The following is a 23,035-nucleotide window of genomic DNA, read 5'->3' on the forward strand; positions in this document are numbered from 1 at the left end:
ACAACCTCGTCGTAGGCAGAAGCCTGTGTGTTTCAAACGGAAGTGAAAGTTCAAACTGTGCCTTGTCATTTTTCTCCCCTCATGTGAAGATTTAAGGGAGGGCAGCGACTGTGAGAAGCTCTCTGTCGTTTCCACTTCCCTGATTAACAACCACAGCCAGCTTCTCCAGCTCTCCTCTTTTCTTCTGCTCTCGATTCCAGATCCAGAGTAGATTTAGGAGTCCAGTGAATTGGAGAAGTCACAAGTCATTTCCAGGATTTATACTAGGAAAACAAAAAGTGCCGCACACAGTTTCCTCTGCTTTCTTTTTGTCCTCTGTCACGTAAAGTCGACCAACCCCAGTGGTTTTGTTGTGGGATGGGAGTAGTTGAGTTAAGGTCCAGTAGCTGGGTGAGAGATCATCTGTTATAAAACAGATTCAAGAGGCTATTTACCTGGATGTGTTTGTGATTTTACATTTGGAGCGACACTTTGAAACTTTAAATAAACAGGTCACGTGTCCAAGGCAGAAGGGCCACTTTTATAAAAGCCTTGAAACCTTTTTGAACCCAACACAGAAGCATCATAGCGCCGTAACACCTGCTCTTCAGACAAACACCAGGCAGCACCATTTTCAATCACCTGTGAATGGTCACATGACCATGACTAATAATGAAATTCCAGTTAACACATGACAGTAATATTTTTGTCACTTGTTTGATTCCTTATGTTTTTGTTCTTGTGTTTAGGAGGAAGAAGAGGAGATAAAGCTGGAGATCAACATGTTAAAAAGTTATTCTCACCATAGAAACATTGCTACTTATTACGGTGCCTTCATTAAGAAAGGCCCTGCTGGACAGGACCACCAACTCTGGGTTTGTAAACTTGTCACATTTGTTTGTTCTTCAGCACAAACTGTGGATTATCTTAGTTTTTATTAAACAACTGCTGTTCTTTTGGGTTACCTGTGTCAAACACCACATGTTTTTACTATTTATTTCCCATATAGTTAGTGATGGAGTACTGTGGCGCTGGCTCTGTGACAGACTTGGTGAAGAAAACCAAAGGAAACTGTTTGAAAGAAGACTGGATTGCTTACATCTGCCGGGAGGTGCTCAGGGTAAGATCAAGCACACAGCGTAAAAGTTTTTTTTTACCTTTATAAGTGACCATTTTAAATAAGTATAGAAGATGTGAGCTTTCTGGGTAATGCAACGATGCTGTTTGTGTCAAACCCTCCATCGTCAGCTAACTCTGTGTGATCTAATAACACAAACAAACACTCAGCAGGGACCTCTCTCTGCCTGCGGTGCTGTTTTAGTGTTGGTTAAAAAAATGCAGGTAGTAACTTGTTTGTGGATGTAAAGCGTGGTTCAGTGTCTGGTGTTGTAAAGAAACACGATGGCTGCTTTTAGTGATTCTTTGCCAAAACATCAAAGAGCAGCCAAACTGACACTGATACTTCCTCATGTTCAGGGATTTATTCTCTCGTATGTTTCCCACTGTGACTCGGGGGGATTTCTTCTTTTAGTTATATACTTAAAAGGCCAGTTTAAAGCACGTCTCTGTAAAATGTTATGGTTATCATTATGAGAGATCACAAGGTCCTGAGAAAGGCTCCGGGATGTTTGCTTCGCTTTCTGTGCTAGTGTTTGTGGCTCAGAGACATACACAGTAACATATCAGCTTATATCAGCCCCCGGTGTCCTTGATGTTGCCGTTATCTGCAACAAAAATGGAACTGAGCTCATTTTTTTTATTTTTTTGTTTTTGTAAAACTTGAGAGACAAAGGGCTCTGGACTGTCGCCAGAGTTTTCTCCACTGCTGTCAGCCATGCTGTCTCCCCATTGTTTTAACATCACAACACACGCACGCACGCACAAATACACACAGACACCATGATGAAGTCATTGTCTGAAATAAGACTTACTTCCTCTGTTTATTTAACCCACTTTGAAGAAGCGAGAATGCAAATACACACACACACACATGCGCACACACGCACTAAAACTGTGCCTGAGTTACTCGGCCACTCAGTAACTGCCTAAAGTAAGGATGTCTACTGATGGACTTGAAGCTAAAAGCTAAATCCTGCTCTCCGTTCAGTAATCCTTCAGACACGTGATCTAAATGCTCTCCGAGGGCAGCATTTGCCCCTTCGTATTTATAGCGGCGGTCATCTGACCGTGTGTGCACGGGAGTGTTTATATGTATTCATATTTGTCTTCCAGGGCCTTTCCCATCTTCACTCCCACCATGTGATTCACCGAGACATTAAGGGACAAAATGTTTTGCTCACAGAGAACGCCGAAGTCAAACTGGGTATGACACACTGACACATGCGCTGTGGTTCCTCAAGCAGACGTAACCCCTGGGAGAACAACAGAACAATCACACAGTCATAATCAAACACATAAATCACACAATCACAAAGACGCTTCTGAAAGTAGCAAAGGTTGTGGCTGTTTTTCACATATGAAACCTTTTTTTTTTTTTTTGCAGTTGACTTTGGCGTGTCAGCCCAGCTCGATAAGACGATCGGTCGGAGGAACACCTTCATTGGTACTCCTTATTGGATGGCCCCGGAGGTCATTGCCTGTGATGAGAACCCTGAGGCTACATATGACTACAGGGTACCTAATTTCAAAGACACAGCCTTGTTTCATTTTTGTTTTTTAAGTGAGAATTAAGGCAGTTCCCAGCTGCTTAAGGTGGTTTATTTGTTATCTAACATGGTGCAGACTATGCTGTGGACAAAGTGGAAGTGGTTATATTTTAATGTTGCAGTTATTCAACCACACATACATGGAAATGACCGATAAAGATGAACTACTTTACACTTTTACAGTTTCAGTCATCTCACAGCTCATGAAATCCAGATGCAGGGAAAGCAGCATTTGTGTAACTGTGGTTGTTTTGTACTGTAATGCAGAGGCATTATGCTGAGTGTGGGTCACCAACCACAAGTCATATCTGTTGTGCCACACGCATGTGAGACACACAACCAAGATTCAAACAGCTCTTATTATTGCTTTTGCTTTGAGCTCAGTTTAGTTTCACTTGGTTTCCAGAACTCATTGCAGTGTTTCACTCTAGTTTTTATTAGTTTCAGTCTTAGTTACTTTAATGTTTTTGGATTTATCCATTTATGATTGAGGAAGTTCAAAATAGGTAATACAAAATAAACACAAAGCTTCCTGTTATGTAGACACTGCAGCCATGAAAACCCTCCTGAGTTGACAAATTTGACCAGTGTGACGAAGAGCAAGTCTGCAGACGTTTCCTGTGTGTTGTCTGTCTTAGTTACTTTTGAAAGTGCGCAATATTATTTTTTCTTCTTGTTTAGAAGTTTTAGATGTGAGTTTATGTTTCATCAACTCTATTACCTTTTACGTGAGGGTGTCAGTAAAGCACTTTAAGCTGTTTGTTGCTGTGTAAGGCAAAACTCACTTGGAGGTCACAGGTTTGCTTTAGTCCTGTTAGCTGAAACAGCGTTGTGTTGACAGCCAGGATCAGTTTCTTCTTCAACATTGTTGAGGGGATAAAAAGTCCAGTCGTCGCCTTCAGTTTGACTGGCTGCTGAGAAACACGTGGTTCTGGATGTTATTGCTACTTCGCTGCCTTCCTCATGTTTTCCAGCTGACACTGTTGAACCATGTTAGTCTGCCATGGCTGTGTTTGGTCCTGACAGCCTGACACTTTTAATTATTGTTGTGAAACACAGAAAAAATCATTCTTAGTCAGACTTTATCTTGCGTTTCCATCTGTAATGTCTGTCACTAACCATCACGTGTCGATTCGCAATATTGAGCAAGTTCAACACATATCACCACATGCAAGAAGTTCAATGTCTGTGAGATGGCTTGCAAATCACATCGACCATGATTTAATTCCAACGACGCCAACTTCTGTGACGTAAAGTCGTGTAGCGTTCGCTTCACCAGCCTGTCAGATGTGGGCTGAGAAACAGCCCCGGTCTCATAGCAGCACTCAGAAATAAGTCTGCATAAACATATATTCAACAGACAGCTTCTATAAATATAAGAAATTCACCAGCGTGACAACATATTTCAAACACAGTCCAAAATCTTTTTGCTGTGTTCTTTTTTTTTTTTTTTTTTTTTATGATGTAAACCTCATCCAAAATCTTCACAATAAAGTTTGAGTTTACTGAGTGACTGATTAATTTTATCGTATTTCGCAGAAACGACCTGAGACTGTTTTTGAAGAAATTTTATATTAATCAGATCTCACACCCACGATTGAAAGAAATCTGCAGATCTGTGAACTCTGGAAACTGTTTCTGTGATTCCCAGACCTCGATGCACTACACAGCTTTTACTAATTACATACAGTCATTTTAAAATGGTATCCAAGGTTATTAGCTACACTATAACCTTTAACCCGCCTGTCTTGTTTTTAGAGTGACCTCTGGTCTTTAGGCATCACGGCCCTAGAGATGGCAGAAGGAGCCCCCCGTAAGTTAAAAACACATCTACACACATGCACATGACTAACTGATATGCTGAAGTGTTTTACACTACATCGTATGTATTTCCCTTCTCATTTGTTCATTTATTTTTATTTTTATTGTTTCCACATCTGTGACTCTGCTGCTCTCTTCCTTGTGCCCTCCATAGCTCTGTGTGACATGCATCCAATGAGAGCGCTGTTTCTGATTCCTCGAAACCCTCCACCAAAACTTAAGTCAAAGAAATGGTAAGCCCTAAACACAGACACACACACTCTTTTTCTTTCTTTAGATTTCTCTTCTAAAAACGGGGCCTCTGAGGGGTCTTTGTTGTGGGTTTCATGCATCTGATAAAAGATCTTCCAGCACTCTCATCTTGAGAAGAAAAGGTTCAAAGTAATGGGCATGTATAGATATATCAAGATAAATAAAGTTTTTTTTGTTGTTTTTTTTGTTTTGTTTTTTTTTTTTTAAAGAAGTCCAGTCGTCCAGATTAAAATCCCACTGGTGGGTGTGTGTTCTGGATTTAATCCTATTTAGGGTTTGATTATCAGCCTCTTTCCTTTCTCTCTCCATATTTTCTGTGGATAATTGATAGGCACTTGTTGAACTCATGGTGGAACTCTCATGCTGTCTTTCATTCAGTATTAATGTCATCTGAAAAATGCTTTCTATTGGTGCTTTTAATAGCGTCAATGATTTGGGGTGAACTGCTTCCCCATTTCGCTCCAGGCCCCCTTGAGGCAGAAAAATAAAGCAGCCCCACATTTTCCTTCCCAGTTTTCTATGACTTTACACACAGCGCATGTCACTGATTGTTGAGTGCTTCTGTAGGTAGATATCATCGTAAAAGTTGGACTCGTTATTTTGGATTTGCTTTTCCTTGGTAGAGTAGCGCTGGGAGAGGCGATTCTAGCTTTTATACTGTGGGTGAGTGGAAATACTTATTTTAGAATTATGTGGAGTGTTATGCAGTTCAGTGAATTAGATATTTATTTAATGTTGTCTTCTCTTCTGATTTGTTGAGTTTTATGGTTGGAACTACAATTTGTTGCTGGTTTTAACCCTACAAAGGCATTTTTATCATATTTGCTAAAATGTTAGACATAATTTGTCTAAAATTAACATTGTTGCTAACAAAAAGTTGCCAAAAGCACCGAATGTATCAAATGTGATACAAAAAATATATCAGCAACAACATGATATAGCAAAAAAAAGTGGATTTTAAAAAATGAGTCTTTAAATTAGTGATTCGGTTTAGAGAATTTAGTGTATTCACAGAAATGTGGAGGAGGTTAAGTGATACTTTGTTACGTTAGTGTGTCTGTTGTTAAACCTGCTTGTAATGCTTTCGCATTTGTCTGTATTTATCTGCAGGTCGAAGCGTTTCTTGTCATTCGTTGATAGTTGCCTGATCAAGAACCATCTACATCGACCCACCACAGATGTCCTACTGAGACACGCCTTCATCAAAGACCTGGCTAACGAGAGACAAGTTCGCATCATGCTTAAAGATCATCTGGACCGAACCAGGAAGAAGCGAGAGAAAGGTCAGGGCAAATAAAAGCAGTAAATTTAAACCATAAACGAGCTATTGGCTGTTTTCCTGCTGTCTGTATACAGGGTGGTTTACAGCGACAGAAGCTAGGGGTATCTTTCTGCTCATAAGCTGCTTCACATTTTCCAAAGTCATCCAGCGAGCCAGATCAGAGTCTTTGCTGGACCACTTGTGGCCCCTGGGCCTTGGGTTTGACACCACTTCTCTACAGGGTTCACAGTTTAATTCCACGTAAAACAAAGGCTGTCAATACTGCACTACGCTGTTAGAATCTGAAAATCTTTCAGGTGTGTCTAAGTGTCAGGGGTTTTTCAAAGTAAAATGTCAGGTTGAATTTATCACCATGTTTTAAAAATTGACTGGCTTTGAGCCCAGCCGTGGTGGATAACGCCGCACACTTGAGCTGAGAGTGGACCAGCTGCTCTCACGGCAGCAGCAGCTGTTTCGCTCAGGCTGCTCAGACAAACACAGCATTTTGCCTCATTTCTTGCCTGCTGTTTATGGAAATGTTTCATTTGGTTGCCATTTGGTACTTTTGCATATATTCTGCTTTGTTGTATCTTCATTCATTTTGTCAAAGCTTATGAAAACATATTCTGATGCTAACAGCGCCGGCGAAGCAGACGAGGAGAGCGCAGCAGCGGGAGAATGTTAGGTCAGGCCGAAGGGAAGTCTCGGGCTGACCTTTGCTTTCCTTTTTCTGCTGCATTCTTTTATAACAATGTCTCGCTCACAAAGATGGACGAATGAAGCGAGGACGAAGGGAACAAAAGGCATAGAAACAGACAAAAGAACAACAAATTAGGAATGTGTAACACGAGGAAGCAAGCTGTGAGACGTATAGTGTGAACGTAATTTATCCTCCTCTTAGTCTGGATGAGCTGCATGTGCTGAATCACTGATGCCAAAATGTGCAGTCAGACAGTGAGAAAAACAGTCAGGACGGAGATATTTATGACTCGTCTCTTTGCTTTGTTCTCATGTCAGTATTCAGACAGTGTAAGTAATCCTCATAATGTCTATTAGCTTTATTTTTCTTCATTTGGAAAAGTGAGAGAGAGAGACGCTGAGGGGAAGTAAGGAGGAAACGAATCACCATCTGGTTCTAATCTTCTGTTGGCTTATAACAACACTCTAATGACTGGTAGGCTTTCTGCTGTATGCGCTGTGTGTATGCAGTGTGTATAAGGCCATATTTGTGATTTAGTATGTGTTTCTGTTCCCCTGTGCCCCTCCACAGTAATGAAATGTTGGTAGTGTTACTGTGAAGAAAAAAAACTTTGCAAGTTCTGCAAGAAAGGAAAAAAAAAAAAAAAATCAGTACGTCCAGATGTGATGCAAAAACGGATGTGTCATTCATCATACCCAAGAGTATAGTTTGGACAAAGATGTCTGTGTTTTGGAAGATGAGTCACTCCAAAAAGAAATGATTAAGGTCCCACTTTTCAGTCAGGAAAAACTAGGCCATCGCCTCCAGTCCTTCCCGTGTCTTTCAGCTCCTTTGGAGCCCTTCAAGCATGACATCACCACCATATAAAATATGCTTTTGCCCTGTTGGTTAACGAAAGTCAGTTTTGTCAGTCTTCCTCCTTCTTTTCTGCTTCGAACAAATCCACCTGTGTTGCGTTACCTTTTTGGCTTCTTAATGGCAACATATGGTGTGTCAAGTTGATGTTCAACTTACCCCAAGCTCCTATCACACCATATGGTGGCCAAATGTTGTTATAGGAAGCTGACTGGACCGATCTTCATGTACCCCCTTGGAAGAGTGATTGATTTTAGTGCAATGGACACAGTGTTTATGAAGGCGGTCCTGGTTAAAAATAAATTACACTGGGATAGTCGCATTTTTAAACATTTCCTACCTGTGCAAACACGTGCTTGCATGCATTGTGTTGCCATGTGTCCCTTGATAAAGGGTGTATGTGGAAACGAGAGACACCTTTTAGATGGGGGAGCACTGCTGTCCTGAAATCTACTACTCTGCTCCTTTAGGCTTCCACAAAAGAAGCCTCTTTCATTTTTTGCTGAATAACTTTGCCCACACTAGACTTTTGTGTGGCTTTGATAATGACAAAATTGCTACTGGCAGCAGACGATGAAGGGGGAAGAGGGTAGGGCATGGAGGAAATTTTAATGAAATAGCGGCTTGCTCACAAAGCCAGAAACACAGATGAGAATTCCCACTGCGGTGCTGACACATCAGAAGCGTTCACCCAAGACACCACCCGTGAGCGCATTGCATTTCTAACTAGGGGTGGGTTTTTATAATCGATTTATCGATTAAAATCGATTCTGGCTTGGATTACGTAAAATCGATTCATTAAAATCCTGAATCGATTTTTTAATATAAATTTATTTTGCCCGAAATGCCAGAATCTCTGGTGAAATCTCACAAAATTTCAACAACCACCAAACAGCTAAAACAGTAAATGAGAGCAGGAACACAGATTCTGCACAAAGATTTAAACACACAGAGCAGCCCGCGGATCAGAATCAGATGTTGCCTTTCTCACAGTCGGGGCTGAAAGCCGACAGCCCGCTGATTCTGATCTGTCGGCGGGTCCGCGCTTTGTGTTCACGCCCTTTATGCGCTGATTGTAAAGCTGTTAGTTTGATATCTCTCCAAACAATATTGACTGAACCAGCAGCAAAAGAAGATCCAAACTATGCTTCACATAAACATCGTCATGAATTCACTCTTACTTTTACTGTTTTGCTTCTACCACGATGCACAGCTCTCTCTCTCTCTCTCTCTCCCTCTCTCCCCCTCTCTCTCTCTGTACTGTTTTCTGCATTATTCGCTCGCTTGTTACGCACAAGTCGACCGTTGTTTACAGCGCTATCGGCCGACTTTTTTTCTTTCCGTTTTATATACTTCCGAAAAGAAAACCTAATTTCTGCCGTTCAATATTGAACAAATTTAAACTTTTTAAAATTATGCAAAATGCAAAATGCTGTGTCTCTAATAAAACCGCTTTAACTTCAGAGGTAATGTTCATATGTTGATTAATGGTTTTCTTTCGTTTTTGATGTACTGCAGAATATTTTTATAAAATCCCAGGCCAGGAAAAATCACCTTCATGTGTTTCTGTGTTTTATCCTCAGCTACTTTGACACAAAGGCATCTGCTGTGATGCTCACACCTTTGATAAAGTCTTGCATGTGTCAGCTTCCTTTTTATAGATACAAAAATATGTAAATGTACTGATCTGAATTATATTTCTGACTGTCAAAATTTCCCAGATTCAAATCGAAGTGAATCGAATCGAATCGAATTAAATCGAATCGTGGATCGAATCGATTCTGGACCTTGTGAATCGGAATTGAATCGATTCTAGAAATCAGTGACGATACCCAGCCCTATTTCTAACGCGTCACTTTACAGTAGAGCGTGCAGTGCAGCGTGTGGATGGTGTGAAGATGGTCAGAGAGTTTTCACTTTCTCTGCATCTGGGGCCAGATGCATGAAGGCCTGGTGACTGACGTCATACAGTGGCTGCTTGTGCATCAAGTTATTTGAAATGTCAGTGAAAGGAAAGACAAAGAAGAAGCAAAAGTGAAAGTAATGCACTCGCTCGACGTAGAGAAAAGAAACCGTTTTATTTTGGTGTTTCAGTTCTGGAATCATAAAAAGAAGAATAGTCTGTAGAAAAAGAGAACGAGAGCCTCGGTGCTGCAAGGCAAAAAGGAGAAATGGTGTAACCACTCACAGCACAAACGGGCAGATTATTACTACAGCAATTTATTTAAGCACCTACAATTACCAAAGAGAAGAAAAAGTTTCACGAGGTTCAGTACCCATTAAATTATGTTCCAGATGACTTAAACTGGAGATATTCATACAGATGTGCGTCTGTGCGCTTCTGTAAACAGGACAAAATGTTCTGCCATATCAGCTGTTTGCCTAAAGGTGAGATTGTGTCTCAGCTTATTTTTCATCGCCATCATTTTGGGTTTGACTCTGAAAAAGTGTGAAGTATCAGGACCAGTGTCCATGTGGGAAAAGGAGTACGTGTATTTAAATATCACCATGTTGGGTGCTGCATAGTAAAATTTTACTCTATCCACTCCTCCTCGCTTTCTCTCTTCTCTCTCCTTTTTACTCTCTCAGAGGGCCCAGAGTATGAATACAGTGGCAGTGAGGAAGAGGATGATGAGGTCACAGAAGAGGAAGGAGAACCCAGGTAAAGCTTTGTCACGCCAGGCAAAATATTATTCACCAGAAATTAAAGCAGGACTCAGTTACTGCATGATCCTTTGTGAAGTAATAATCACACTAAGCAACAAGCTGTCAAGCACACATCATGCGTCTGCCATATAAACATGTAAATGATTTTTTTTATTGTTATTAGGTCTTAAGTGATCATTGCTACTGAATCACTACAGGTCATGCTTTATTATAAGTCCACAGACAGATGTTGCTGTCCCTGGATGTCAAATAGCAGATGGTGCCGTGCACAGAGCTCACTCACTCCTAGAGTGAGATTAATGTGTGTGTTTTTGTTGCTGTGACCACTTTCCCTTCGTCCTCACGTTAACTCGAGCACGTCACTCGCACTTGACTTAATGCCACTCACGTGTCTCTCTCCATCAGCTCCATAGTCAATGTTCCCGGCGAATGGACGCTGAGACGGGAGTTTCTTCGACTGCAGACAGAAGATCACGAAGGCGGCAGAGATGTAGGGCGCGGAGGAGGTGGTGGAGGTCAGCGGGGACAACAGGTAGTTTGTTTTGTTCCGTGCAGTTTTGTCCACATGCATATAAATTTTAGTAAGATGCAGAGAATTACATGTGATACATTTATTATGAGCAGCAGTTTATCTTACTGAACTATTTCACATTTAGCAGTTAGCTTTCAATATCACGTCAGGGTTAGACGGCACGCCGCTCAACGGTGGATGAAGTCAAACATGAATCGGTTTTCTTAGTTGTATTTTAACTGTGGTCATGTTGTATTTGACATCCAGGCGTTGCAGCAGCACAGGCAGCAGCTGGAAGAACAGGAGCGATACAAGCAGCAGATCCTGGCTGACAGACAGAGGAGGATCCAGCAGCAGCAAGAGCAACGGCAAAAGTTAGAGGATGTAAGTGCTGTTATTTACAGTGGTTTCCATAGGATTCACTCAGCATTGACACATTAATAATAAAACGTTAAGAGCGAATATGATATTTTATTGTGTGTGCTTAACTTCCTCTTTCACCTTCCTCATATCGAGTCTTTAAACTGCGACCGTTGTGACTTTATGTAGTTTTACTGCAGGGAACAATGTCAGCATAAAGCCTTAATGTTTGTTTAATACTTACGTTTGTTAGGTTGATTAAAACAGTTCCCTTTGTTGTTGCCTGCAGCAGAGGCGACAGCTGACAGACTGTGCCTTTCAGTGGGGAGAGCTGCAGGAGGTCCTCCTTGGGGAGGAGTCTGAGCTCCACGACAGCAGGATCTTAGTGGATGAGGGACACAAGAGGAGCGACAGGAGACAGGTGAAGATGAACTTTTACTTGGTAGCAGTTGGAGGATCTTTTTATACATGCATACTGAGTCCACTGTAGGTGTAGTGGTGAATTTCCAAAGCTTAGGTTTTACAGCAGTGTTATGATAACCTTACAGGAGACCTGTTACGTTTATTTGCAACTTTACCTGAAGCGAGCCCTTTTTGTCACGTCCTGAGCTCAAGATGGTTCAGTTTTCTCTATGCACAGATATTATTAGCAAAGCTAATATGGTAGATAACCACAACTTAATGAAATTGCTTGATATATTTATCTTAAACAGTTACCATTGTTGTTGGTGCTTTCCAAAAAAGCTTGTTTGGTTTGTTAATATGATGTCGCTTGAGGAGAGGACAAAAGCTGAACTACGTGAAGGTGGACAATGATTGGTTTAAAAACGTCAGATGTAAGCACTGATTCTTAGCTGACCAAACAGCTGTTGGATGAGCTGTAACATGTGTCCCAGGCTCTCCCACCGTGTTCATGTCTTTACCACCTTCTTCACCTGACAAGTTTTCCACCTGTGATGGTTTCCCAGGGTTTCAGATGAGTTTAAAAAAAAATGATCAGAAGCATCAAGCAGACACGCAGCAACTTTGTCACTTTGTTTCTTTCATATTCACGTGCTCGGTTGTCTGATTTATTAAAAAAAGCTCCTGAGGGGAAGATCAGGCTCCATAGCTGCTTAATGCTCCGCTGTGTTCGTCACCTGGCTGCTAACTTTGTCTGCTGCCTGGTGCTGGAGAAGTAGTCTACAGTGCATTAAACAGAGCCTTTTTTGCCAAAAACAGCTGCCTACTGAGATGGAAATGACGCTGATGAGGACTGTCAGGATGGAACAAAAGTGAAGAAGTGCATAGTGATAAGTTACTTCTTGTGTCTTCCCAGTAGGCTGACTGCTGCACGTCCTTAATAACCCCTGTGTTTGAGACATAAAAGCCAACACAACAGCTGAACGTGTATATGTGAGTGATAGGAGCCCCTGAGAGTCTGACCTGGGTACCACAACTGCTCTGACCTCCAACAGCTAATCACTAAAACATCTCATGTCTTTAGATTATAGTTTGAGCAAAGTTATATAATGCCTGTGAAGTAGCTGTCAGAGGAGTTACTTTGTGACTTTTGGAGTTTGAATAAGTTTTTTTCCCCCATCAAGACTGATTTTTCCCCCCCACAAAGCTACAACATGAATATGTTTTACTTCATTAAAACTCCATTTATTGCATCACAGAAACCTGAGACCATGAGAATGACCTTTTCTGTGAGGCAGTGTTACAAAGTAACTGTAGCTATGTGTGTGTCTGTATGCACACATTTAACAAAGTATCCTGAGACGGTGAACTGTCTGTATCAGTTTCAATCATTTTGAGCAAAGACACAAAGACACTCTTTTTACTGTTTTAGAAATTCATTTTTTACTCATTAATTTTGACACATGCTTAATGAATCTATTCCATACACCAGTGGGTTTCAATAGGTTTATATTAACACTGCAGAGCAGGTTAGTGACTGGGGGTTCTTCTTGTTGAAGATGCTGTATTTAAATGCTATTAATATCGGTCTTATTTTACTGTGTGTGTGTGTGTGTGTGTGTGTGTGTGTGTGTGTGTGTGTGTGTGTGTGTGTGTGTGTGTGTGTGTGTGTGTGTGTGTGTGTGTGTGTGTGTGTGTGTGTGTGTGTGTGTGTGTGTGTGTGTGTGTCAGGGAGGTATCTGTACGTGTTAGTCTGATTACACAGATTACCTCAAAGTCATTAAGGTCAGCATGTGTAATGGATCTATCTGATGCTTCATTAACTTTCACTGTATCTGTGTTTAATTATGCGACAGGTTCAGTGAGCACATGATGTGATCTTGTATTATGTCAGATGAATAACACGTCTGCTGCTCCCAATCATCGCACACATCGATTGATTTAGCAAGTATTGCGTGATGTAGTTCAGTTCACTGTCAGCGGCTTCAGACTGTAGAGGTCGCCTCTCCAACTGGACAGGGAATACTCATTACACAACCTTACTCGTTACAAATCTAAATGATTTATGATTTCAAAGAGTCTGATTTCCCTTTAAAGAGTTGCAGTGTGACATTTCTTACAGTACTGGTCAGGATGGGTTCCAGTTCTCACTGGATTAGTGGTGACGGTCACTTAAAAGGAGCTACAGCTGCAGCATGGCTCTGCTTTAATCGTGATGTCATGCTTTGAATCCACCTGTATCGTCACAAAAACTTGGCATAGTTGTTTTTGGCCTTATTTAACTTTTATTGACAGATACAGTGAAGAAATGACAGGAAAGCAGAGGGAGAGAGAGACAGGAGAAGGCATACAGCAAAGGGCCGTGGGCCGGACGCATACGCCACGTGGTCGCCTGCTCAACGCACTGAGCTAAACTGGGCCCGTGTGTCTCACTGGATCTTAAATCATCATTCTGACTGGCACACATTAAATACTATTTATTTATTTCTGAAAAAGACAATTTTCATGGCTTAAACCTGAGTATAAAATGGTTTTCTGGCAAAATGTAGAACAAATCAGCACAATATCCTTTATTTCTATTGATTGGTGACTTTCATCTAATACCACCAGAAGGTCATAAACCACACGGTCCAGATGACACATGTGAACAATACATCGAGTCGGTCACTTGAAGCTGGTTATAAAAGTGATTCGGTGCCCACGCAGTTTTATCTTCTATCACTTTTACAGCAGTAAGCTTGTCTGTAGGCTGCTACAAAACTGTGTTGGTGCCTAAAACTAAAATGATCTTTCTATCAGTTGAACAGGAGATGATTTTATTGTGCAAATTACCAGTAATTTACCAGTTTAAATCAGATTAAGGTTTAAAATGTGCGTGACTGTGGTTGTGACCAGTTTGACTGACAGCTGCGAGCTGTCTCTGAGGGTTCACCTCAGAACTGAACCTCGTGATCATGTTTGTGGTTTTAGTTGCTTTGGAGGACTTTTAACACATCCTTTCAATCTAAATACAAACTCATTTGTAATGTCACTGTGGCTTTGTTCTTGTTTTTCTGTTGTCACGTGTATCACTGTAGAGTTCAGTGTAGCATGATTCCTGTCTCAGGTGTAATTGTTAGTGCTTCCTTGTTAACAAAGCTGTAATTAGTTTGTAGACTCAAGGCCTCAGTTCTCACCCTGCAACAGTTTTGTCCTTGCGCGTCCTCACAGTGGCACCATCGATTGCTTGCAGATGAGGTGAGCTTCACATTGGATCACTGCTCAGGGGGCGCTTACGTTTGTCCTGGAGACATTTGATTTGTAATCAGGTTAAGCTGCCGTTTCAGCTTAAACCCTGTTGAGTGTGACCCTTCACATCAAAGCCCAGTGGACACAATTTGAAGCCAATGGTGCAATCACTGAAAATATTTACATAGATTAGATTTGATTAACCAGTGTAAATGCAAAAAAAATTCAGTTTGTGCTACTTAGTTTTTTCTCTTTTTTCAGAGAAATTCAAATGAGGTTATAATGAAATATTTAAAGTTGAGTGTGGCGGCTAAAAGCTTCGTGCCATCTTGCACACTCTGAATATTTTAGTTCCCACCTCCTCAAAACCTCAGAACATCTTAATTAAAGTCTGTGTGTGTGTCCTGAACAGGATCAGGCAGGCAGACAGTGGAGTGCCGATGTGTCAGTGAGGTCTCTGGACTCCGTGGCGGAGCAGGTAACAATCCTTCACTTCATATTTGTTTTGCTTGTTTACCTGTTACTCACATACGAGTGACAGCAGGTGAATTTTCTCTTGAAATATTCCAAATGTGAGCCGATCCTTCATGTGGTCGATGAAAGCAAACAGCGTGGGAGTGTCCAGACTGCACCTTGTGTCTCTTTTTCTCTTGCTTTCTTTCACCGTCTCTGTATTTTCTTATGAATGTGTTGCATGTTGTTAGATGTGTTATAAACCTGGATTCTCTTTTATTTTTAACACTTCATGAACAGCATCAGTGTAAAATGTTAACTTCTCTTATTTCTTATAGTTACAGCTTCTTTTTTTTCTTGTAGCCTGACAGTAAAATTGAAACTATTCAAAGACTTTTGTATTTATACTTGTATTTGTTTAAATCTTTCTTAAGTAGAAATCTTCTGACATGTGAGGTGAGAAAAAATGTGTTGCTGACAAGAGAATAAGGTTTAAGCCAAAGACTGAAATGCAGACAGAGAGACAGTAGCTGGCTGTTGTTTGTGTCTCGGGTGGATGGAAGATGAAAAGATGTGCGAGTGAAGGCAGATGAAGAGTCACAGAGGTGAAGCAGGGGACGGTGGTGGTAATTGATTGTCTGTGTTTCATCTTTGAAGTGAAGTTTACGGAGGGTGACAGACCTGTTTGTTCTGGTGAAGTTTATTATTTAAAGTTGTCAGTCAGAGATTAGAGGTTTGTAATTTTCAGTGTGAGACTACTGCAGAAATTCAGAGAAGTCTCTGAGAAATCACTGACTTACACTTTACTGTACCGATAGCATCAGTTCTCAGTTTAAAGCCAAACCTTATTACAGCTTGGCATCTCTTTTTGTTTTAAAAGGCTTTCCTCTCCATCTCTCTCTCCGCTGATCCCAGCACGCCTCCCATCCTCAGTTGGGTCCTCCTTCCATCCATCCCTCTGCTCACAGCATGGGACCTCTTTCACTTCCAGCAGCCCTCTTTTAACTTGTCTTGGGATGATACTATCTAACCTCAGTAGATGTTTCAACAAAAAAATTTGCAAAACATGGTTATATTTGTAATGCTCATACTCTTCATCTCCTTCTTTAGTTCTAAAGCCGCACATCTCAGTATTGTTATGATTTTGTGGTGTGATTAGACTTCTTCTTAATTTGTACTCCACCACCTGCACTGACTGTTAAATGGTAAATGGCCTGTATTTGTATAGCGCTTTATAGCGCCTTAGGGACCCCAAAGCGCTTTACACACCCAGTCATCCACCCATTCACACACACATTCACACACTGGTGGAGGCAGCTACAGTTGTAGCCACAGCTGCCCTGGGGCAGACTGACAGAATAATTACATTATACATGATCTTTTCTGATGTGAGAAGTACACATGTATTGTGTGTTTGAGTCTATCATTTTTCCTTCTTCAACAGTTCAGTGTGGTTTGGTGTTCGGTGACTTTTTAGACTCTACAAACAGAATACCAAACCTTACCATGACACTGAGTCAGGAAAGACTGCGTTTCGAGTGATCGTGGAGTCGGGTGAGATGGTTAGGTTGGCGAGGCAAGAGTGGACAAACTGTGCTTGTGGGCAGGCAGATAGAAACGCAGACTGATGGTGGAGGCAGAGTGAGAGCAGGCAGGTGAAGGTTGCTTTTGTGCTGCAGGAGGGTGGAGGCTGAGCTGGGCACACGAGAGAAGTGAAGAGCTGACAGTCAACTGAGTATAAGAGAGACTAGAAGCACTAAGGTGACTAAAGTGGGCAGCTACTAAGTTAAGTGAATTGCAGTTTTGAGCCCCAAATGTTCATCTGAGTGAAGAAATCTGATTATTTATTTATTATTTTATTTTATTTAGAAAGAGGGTCAATACATATTAATGAACATTTTAACAAATGTAAATATGCCAGATTATAGCCTTGGGCTAATTTCCATCTGCAGACCCTCTGACAGGTTGGTGTTAAACACAAGTTAGTAAAAACATACAGAGACAGTATTTACAGATCATGTGACAAGGACAAAAACAGTGATCACATTATATTAGAACAAACAATGACAAGAAGAGTAGACAACAGAGGACAATATAGATTTCAATAACAGAAACACATCAATTATATTGCACAAACCCCAGTATTGCACATGCGCTGACTGTCCTGATACAGACCCTGTGCACGAGAAAATGCTAACTTCCTGTTTTAAGACCGGATGTAGGGTTGTACATTTCCGGTAGCTTTACTTTGAGGTCAATCGCTACTGTAAAGATGGATTCCTAAATTATGCCCAAAATCGCGTAAAGTTACAAAGAGCAGAGGTGGGAACACTCACCACTGCTGTGTCATAAAAAAATCAAATGATCAATTTTGACGTTTGAAGAGTGCAGATCGATTGGTTGTTTACATCACTCAACACAGCAGAACTGCATTACTGCATGCAGAAGACACATCGTCCACATCTCTGTATAGTGACAGTACTTATGATTGAAACTGGGAAATGTTCAGCATTCAAACTACAGGTGAACATTAGTCAAAGGTTTCCCCGTTATGTCGATATGCACAGGGCAGCAGCAGAGTATGGCAGTCTGTCTGAGTTTTACTCATTTCCATCACTGTAACAGAACGCATGGATTTCCTCTGTTGTCTGTTTTGGTTCTATTTTCTCTGTTCAGATGTTTATCTTGATTGAGGTTTATGTTTTAGCTGGAAGAAAAACAAGTTCTGGTTTGAGATTATATATAGATCTGAAATTAGTGATAGTGATTCTCTATTTTGTCTCTGTCTCACATTGTTGGACAGCAGACAGTGTGTTTGTAATGTTTCTGTGTGTAGGCCTTGTGTTCAGGTGCAGCTTAGTTAAACAGGATTAGGAAACTATGCTGTGCATTCTGACTGCGGCTTCCATGTTGTTTCCTCATTCTCAAGAAAACTGCATTAAAGTGATTTAATGCCGTTTTTCCCTCGATGGCAGCAAATACCTGAGCTGCTGTAGTTGTTGTCTTAAACACAGACTGGACGTCGTTGTTAAATTGTTCTCACAAATCCTGAAGCGATTTTTTTTTAACCTACTTACTTTCCCCGTGTTTTTGTTCTCTAATAAACCACTATAACAGTTCATGCTTTAATATGTCATATTTATTGTCATGTGACTAATGTGACTCTGGGCAAATCAGACCAAAAAGCAGAGCGTGCAGTTTTAACAGATCTGATACTGTGTGCTGAAGGCTGATCTGCTTTAAATATTGCCAGGATACATAAATTCATCCATGTTTTTGTAAAAAAAAATCATTTTAATTCATGTTCCAGACAATATAAAATTCCTGTTGGATGTGTTTAAGAAATGAATACATTTGTAGTTAAATACTGATGTGCAGACGACACCATTGGCTGATTTATTTACAGCTTCATTCCTGTCACTGCGTTTGCTGTTTAATGAATGTTTCCCCTGTTTGTTGCTTTACCAGTTTGTGTTGTTGAAACTAGCTTAATAGGCCAGTGTGTGTTATATTTCTGTGCTATATCTGTGGGCTGAGCCTGGGAGTGTCCTTTTCATTGGGGATGCACAGCTAACATTTAACTTTGTTACCCTCATAGTCTGCATATAGTTATATACTTTATTTGATACAGATGTACAGAGTTAGTTGTACATAAGTTGGAGTGGACCAAACCACGTAGCACTGGTTAGTTAGCAATGTGAATGGACAAATTTGGTGCCATATAAAATGGGATGTCAGCACTAGATTGCTAAAATAAAGCTTAAAACTCAATTTTGTTAGCAAAGAAAATCATTAGCCACGTCTTTAGTTTTTTCTACTACAATTGATTGCTAAGCATGACCATTTAAATTGACGACTTAAAAGTGACCGTTGTACAGTTAAAACACATTTTAAGTGTGCATATTAAGCCATTAGGCCATTTAAAAAACCACTATCAAAAAAAGTGTTATTCCACATAAACTATACGTACATTTAGCTGAAGTCCATTTGTCCCGCCATAATTGACATTTGAGTAAAATCACATTTTCATGTTCATGGGGCATCTGCCACTTAAATCACTTTAACACTACTACTAGTAGTTAAATGAGCAAAGATGGTGGGAAACATTTCAGTTTGTCTTTGTTCATGTGATTGTGTTACATTTGAATCTTCTGAGTAGCTTTGTGAACTGTTTGGGTGTTACTTTGTAACACAGTATACACGCCGCTTAAGAAGGACACTTCCAGGCTTGGTCAGTTTGTATTTCTGCTCTTCATGTTTGCTACATAGAGAGCAGTGGCTCCAAACCAGCTGCTTCAGCGTAAGGCCCAGCATTCGCAGTCTCGGCTTCAGCCGCAAGCCAAGTCCCAGCCCCTGGCCCAGCATCAGCAGCCCTCAGCGGGCAGGAGATCCCACCGCACCCTGCCCAAGGACCAAACCCAACTCCTGTCCCTGCAACACGACCACAGACACAGGGAGAAAGAGCAGCAGAGGAAAAGAGAAATGCCTGTGGCATCACCCCACAAGCTAACGGCTAATAGCGGGAACACAGCTGCTGCTGCTGCTGCTGCTGCTGCCGCCGCCTCTCCCAGGCGCTCTCCAGTCAGTCAGAGCTCAGCGGTAAACCCTGCCCCCCTCAGCCTGCTAGCATCTTCATTTCTTCTACACCACAGGTGTCGAACTCCAGGCCTCGAGGGCCGGTGTCCTGCAGGTTTTGGATGTGTCCTGGACCCAGCACAGCTGATTCAAATGGCTAAATGACCTCCTCAACATGTCTTGTAGTTCTCCAGAGGCCTGGTAATGAACTACTCATTTGATTCAAGTGTGTTCACCCAGGGCGTTATCTAAAACCTGCAGGACACTGGCCCTCGAGGCCTGGACTTTGACACCCCTGTTCTACACCCTACCTGGTCTTTTTGTACTTTCTCTTCTTGCTCACCGGTGCGAATATCATGCACTTTTTTTATTTGTTGCAAACACACAAAGTGCAAACATTTCATTTTTGCAACGCTGTGATGATTTAATCAGCTTTGGCTTTTTTGCTTTTCATGTAAATGCATGATGACAGATGAAAGACTGTCTGTGGGGGGGGTGGAGGCTGAGGGTGCATGTGGTTTCTGGCCTCTATTCATATCATCGAAGCTAAACCACACAAGGAACATGAACATGACCCACTGGTGTTATTCACAGAAATATGTTGAAACAGTCACATGATCGTGGTGATTGAAAAACATTTGTTTCTGCTCCTGATGTTATATTAGACACTCTCCAAACCACAAAATGAATTTCTGAACATGTGAAAATATTTAAGCCTGAGTGCCTCAAAAGGAGAACAGGTTGAAACGCAGTCAGGGCTTCACAGAGTCCGCCTTTAGGACTTTAATGTCAGGGAAGCAGAGCAGTGTCACAAATATAATATGCTTTTCATTATTTTTCAAAGCTATACTGTACAATAGTTTATATTAAACATTAGGGCAGCTCAGCTGAGTCTTCAGACTAGTCTAAATGCACAGTTTCATGGCAGCTCTGTTTAGATTTCCTTTATTTTAGCCTTTGGTTCCGTGTAATAAGAGACTATCCATAATATGCTCTTCTCAGAAACACATGTCAGCCTGCCATCTCCTCTTTAAATGTTTTGCTTGTGAGGGGCAGCAAATCACAGGAAAGTTTTATTAAAATAGGGTTGGCTTAAAGGGAAAGTTGTATATGTTAAACCAAGACGCGGGTATAAGATAGATGAGGATTATTTTGAACCAAGAATCTGACAAGACGACTCTAGAGTCCAAGAATGAAAAGATGGTGCAAAGATCAGCATAAAAAGTTGCCTTTGAGGTTTTATATTTTCATATGTTGTTACATGCTTGTTGAGAGATTAAAGGCACATTATTACATAAACTAGACCCCCCAATAGTTATGTGGACAATTTCAGTGTATCAACTGTTAAAGAAAATAAACTTTAAAGTAAATTAATACTATTTTTTTCAACCACAACACTTAAGAATCTGTTTAATTTGCCCTTCTTCTTCCTGCACAGGCTGTTTTTGTCTCTTTAGTCACTTCTCATTAGAAACATTTTCACAGTCTCAGAAATGGCATCTTTCAAAATGTCATACACCCCGACGATAAAATTCAAAACTCATTCCAACCTTCATTCTAACCTCATTTAGATTAGCTCCTAACCAGACAACTGTGTCCGTTTGTTTATGTCTATTTAAAAACAGACATAAACAAACTTAATGGTTTGTTTTATATTTTAGATGGACTTCCATGAATCAAACTTAGCCAAATTACTTTTAGCTGCTGGTCTTCCTGGCCAGATGCACTCGAGGCTGGGCCCCGGAAGCAGCTCTAGTCCTTGTACCCCAGCCATGCAGAGAGCTCACTTCATCCAGGTATACAACAGATGTGTCACATAGCTCATGCATGCAATTATGCAATTCTAACACTTTGGGTAAGGCTACAGTCCCACTAGAGAAAACGATGAATGGAGACCGCTGTGTGACCAAAATTATTGCAGTTAACTTTGAGAGGATCACTTCAACAATGGGGACCAAGTCTGGGGACCACTCAGGCAGTTGCTGTCTTCAAACTTTGGCGCATTAAGTTAGTGATGAAATGGCAACAAGGCAGTCGGTCTGCTTTCAGTTTTGAGTAGGAAAGGGCATTAGTGCAGTTAATTAAGTCTGTTCCCATCAGACTTGTATTGTTGTATCTGAACCAGGGTGGACTCACACAGCCAACGATGCACAATCTGCAGATCAAACGTGACCGTCTTAGACTAGGCCAGATCTAAACGTGGCAAATGTACCAGCAAGCAGACATAGCTCGTTCATTTCTTTAATCACCTGCATTTTATTAAGAGCAGTGCAAGTTTGCTCATCAAAAATGAGGGCATGAATAATGCGTGCAGGGTTTCTGTTTTTCTCTCTGAAACGTGGCATTTAGAATAAATGTTTATAAGGGTGAACTCTTCTGTTACACGTTGCTGTAACAGAATGTGTGTGTGGTCCTGAGAAGAGAGACTCGGGTGGAGCGAAGTTACAGACTATTCCTCCATGAAACCTCGAATCTGTGTCCAGCAGCTTAATGAAGATGCTGTTATTGTGCTGTGTGCGTAAATGCTTGCATCTATGTTTTTCTGCAGTACGTGAAACTGAGCTTTGCACCAGGGCCTTGATCTCTGAAGAAATGTTATGTGCGTAGTTTGTTGGCTTTGCTACTGATGGTGCAGCTGTGATGAGCTGATAGAGAGGAACAGGAACACTCCTGAGTGATAAGATCAACCCTAACTTGACTGTCATTCATTGCGTCATTCACAGAACCTGTGGATCATGATGCTGTAAAACATGATACAGAGCCAAAGAATTTAACGTATATAATAACTTACAGATGGAAGTTTTAAAAACAGCGTTTTGTGCTGGATTTTAAGAAAGAAGAAGCTAAGAAATAAATATTGCTGCTCCTCTGTGTGTGTGTGCGCACTGCTGAGAAACAACAGGGAGATTGTGTACCGATTTAGTAACGTGAATAAAAGCCTGAAACATTGGAAGCTGCTCTGCTCACTGGAAAGAAGGAAACGACATGGACTGGATCTGGATTGTCCGTCTCCTCACTTTGACACTTCAGTTCTGCTCCGTTTCAATAAAATCAGTCTTATTGCAGAGGAGGAATATGTGGAGCAACAGGACAAAGCCAAAGTTTTGGCACTGCACACAGTTTTGACACATACAGCCGTGACAATTACGCACTCTTTCTGATCGCAACTCTAATTCCAAATAAATGAGCATTCCTAGCAGCAACTATCGTGCATGTTGGATGAAGATATGCTTTTCACTGTTAAATTTCAGCAGTGTTCAGAAAATAACCTGCTACAAACCTTTGTAACTTGGGTTTTGATGGTG

The 23,035-nt window shown here is 41.1% G+C and overlaps 1 protein-coding gene across 6 annotated transcripts in view; it reads left to right on the forward strand.

Annotated features, from left to right (window-relative positions):
• Nucleotides 1-23,035, forward strand: part of LOC146524191 (mitogen-activated protein kinase kinase kinase kinase 4-like) — a 57,568-nt gene that overhangs the window by 14,521 nt on the left and 20,012 nt on the right. Inside the window, exons 4-17 of one of the 6 annotated variants that reach the window (XM_085182267.1) lie at nucleotides 729-854; nucleotides 989-1,099; nucleotides 2,212-2,302; nucleotides 2,483-2,613; nucleotides 4,404-4,458; nucleotides 4,621-4,699; nucleotides 5,829-6,001; nucleotides 10,124-10,196; nucleotides 10,607-10,733; nucleotides 10,980-11,096; nucleotides 11,365-11,493; nucleotides 15,115-15,180; nucleotides 19,425-19,754; nucleotides 21,392-21,526. In XM_085182267.1, the coding sequence (XP_085038393.1) occupies nucleotides 729-854; nucleotides 989-1,099; nucleotides 2,212-2,302; nucleotides 2,483-2,613; nucleotides 4,404-4,458; nucleotides 4,621-4,699; nucleotides 5,829-6,001; nucleotides 10,124-10,196; nucleotides 10,607-10,733; nucleotides 10,980-11,096; nucleotides 11,365-11,493; nucleotides 15,115-15,180; nucleotides 19,425-19,754; nucleotides 21,392-21,526 (1,743 nt within the window). Of the gene's footprint in view, nucleotides 1-728; nucleotides 855-988; nucleotides 1,100-2,211; nucleotides 2,303-2,482; nucleotides 2,614-4,403; nucleotides 4,459-4,620; nucleotides 4,700-5,828; nucleotides 6,002-10,123; nucleotides 10,197-10,606; nucleotides 10,734-10,979; nucleotides 11,097-11,361; nucleotides 11,494-15,114; nucleotides 15,181-19,424; nucleotides 19,755-21,391; nucleotides 21,527-23,035 lie in introns of all 6 variants that reach the window. The other 5 variants (XM_085182260.1, XM_085182275.1, XM_085182279.1 and 2 more) reach the window with 5 other exon arrangements.

The sequence above is a fragment of the Neolamprologus multifasciatus genome, chromosome 2 (assembly GCF_963576455.1).
Source record: "Neolamprologus multifasciatus chromosome 2, fNeoMul1.2, whole genome shotgun sequence".
NCBI lineage: Eukaryota > Metazoa > Chordata > Actinopteri > Cichliformes > Cichlidae > Neolamprologus > Neolamprologus multifasciatus.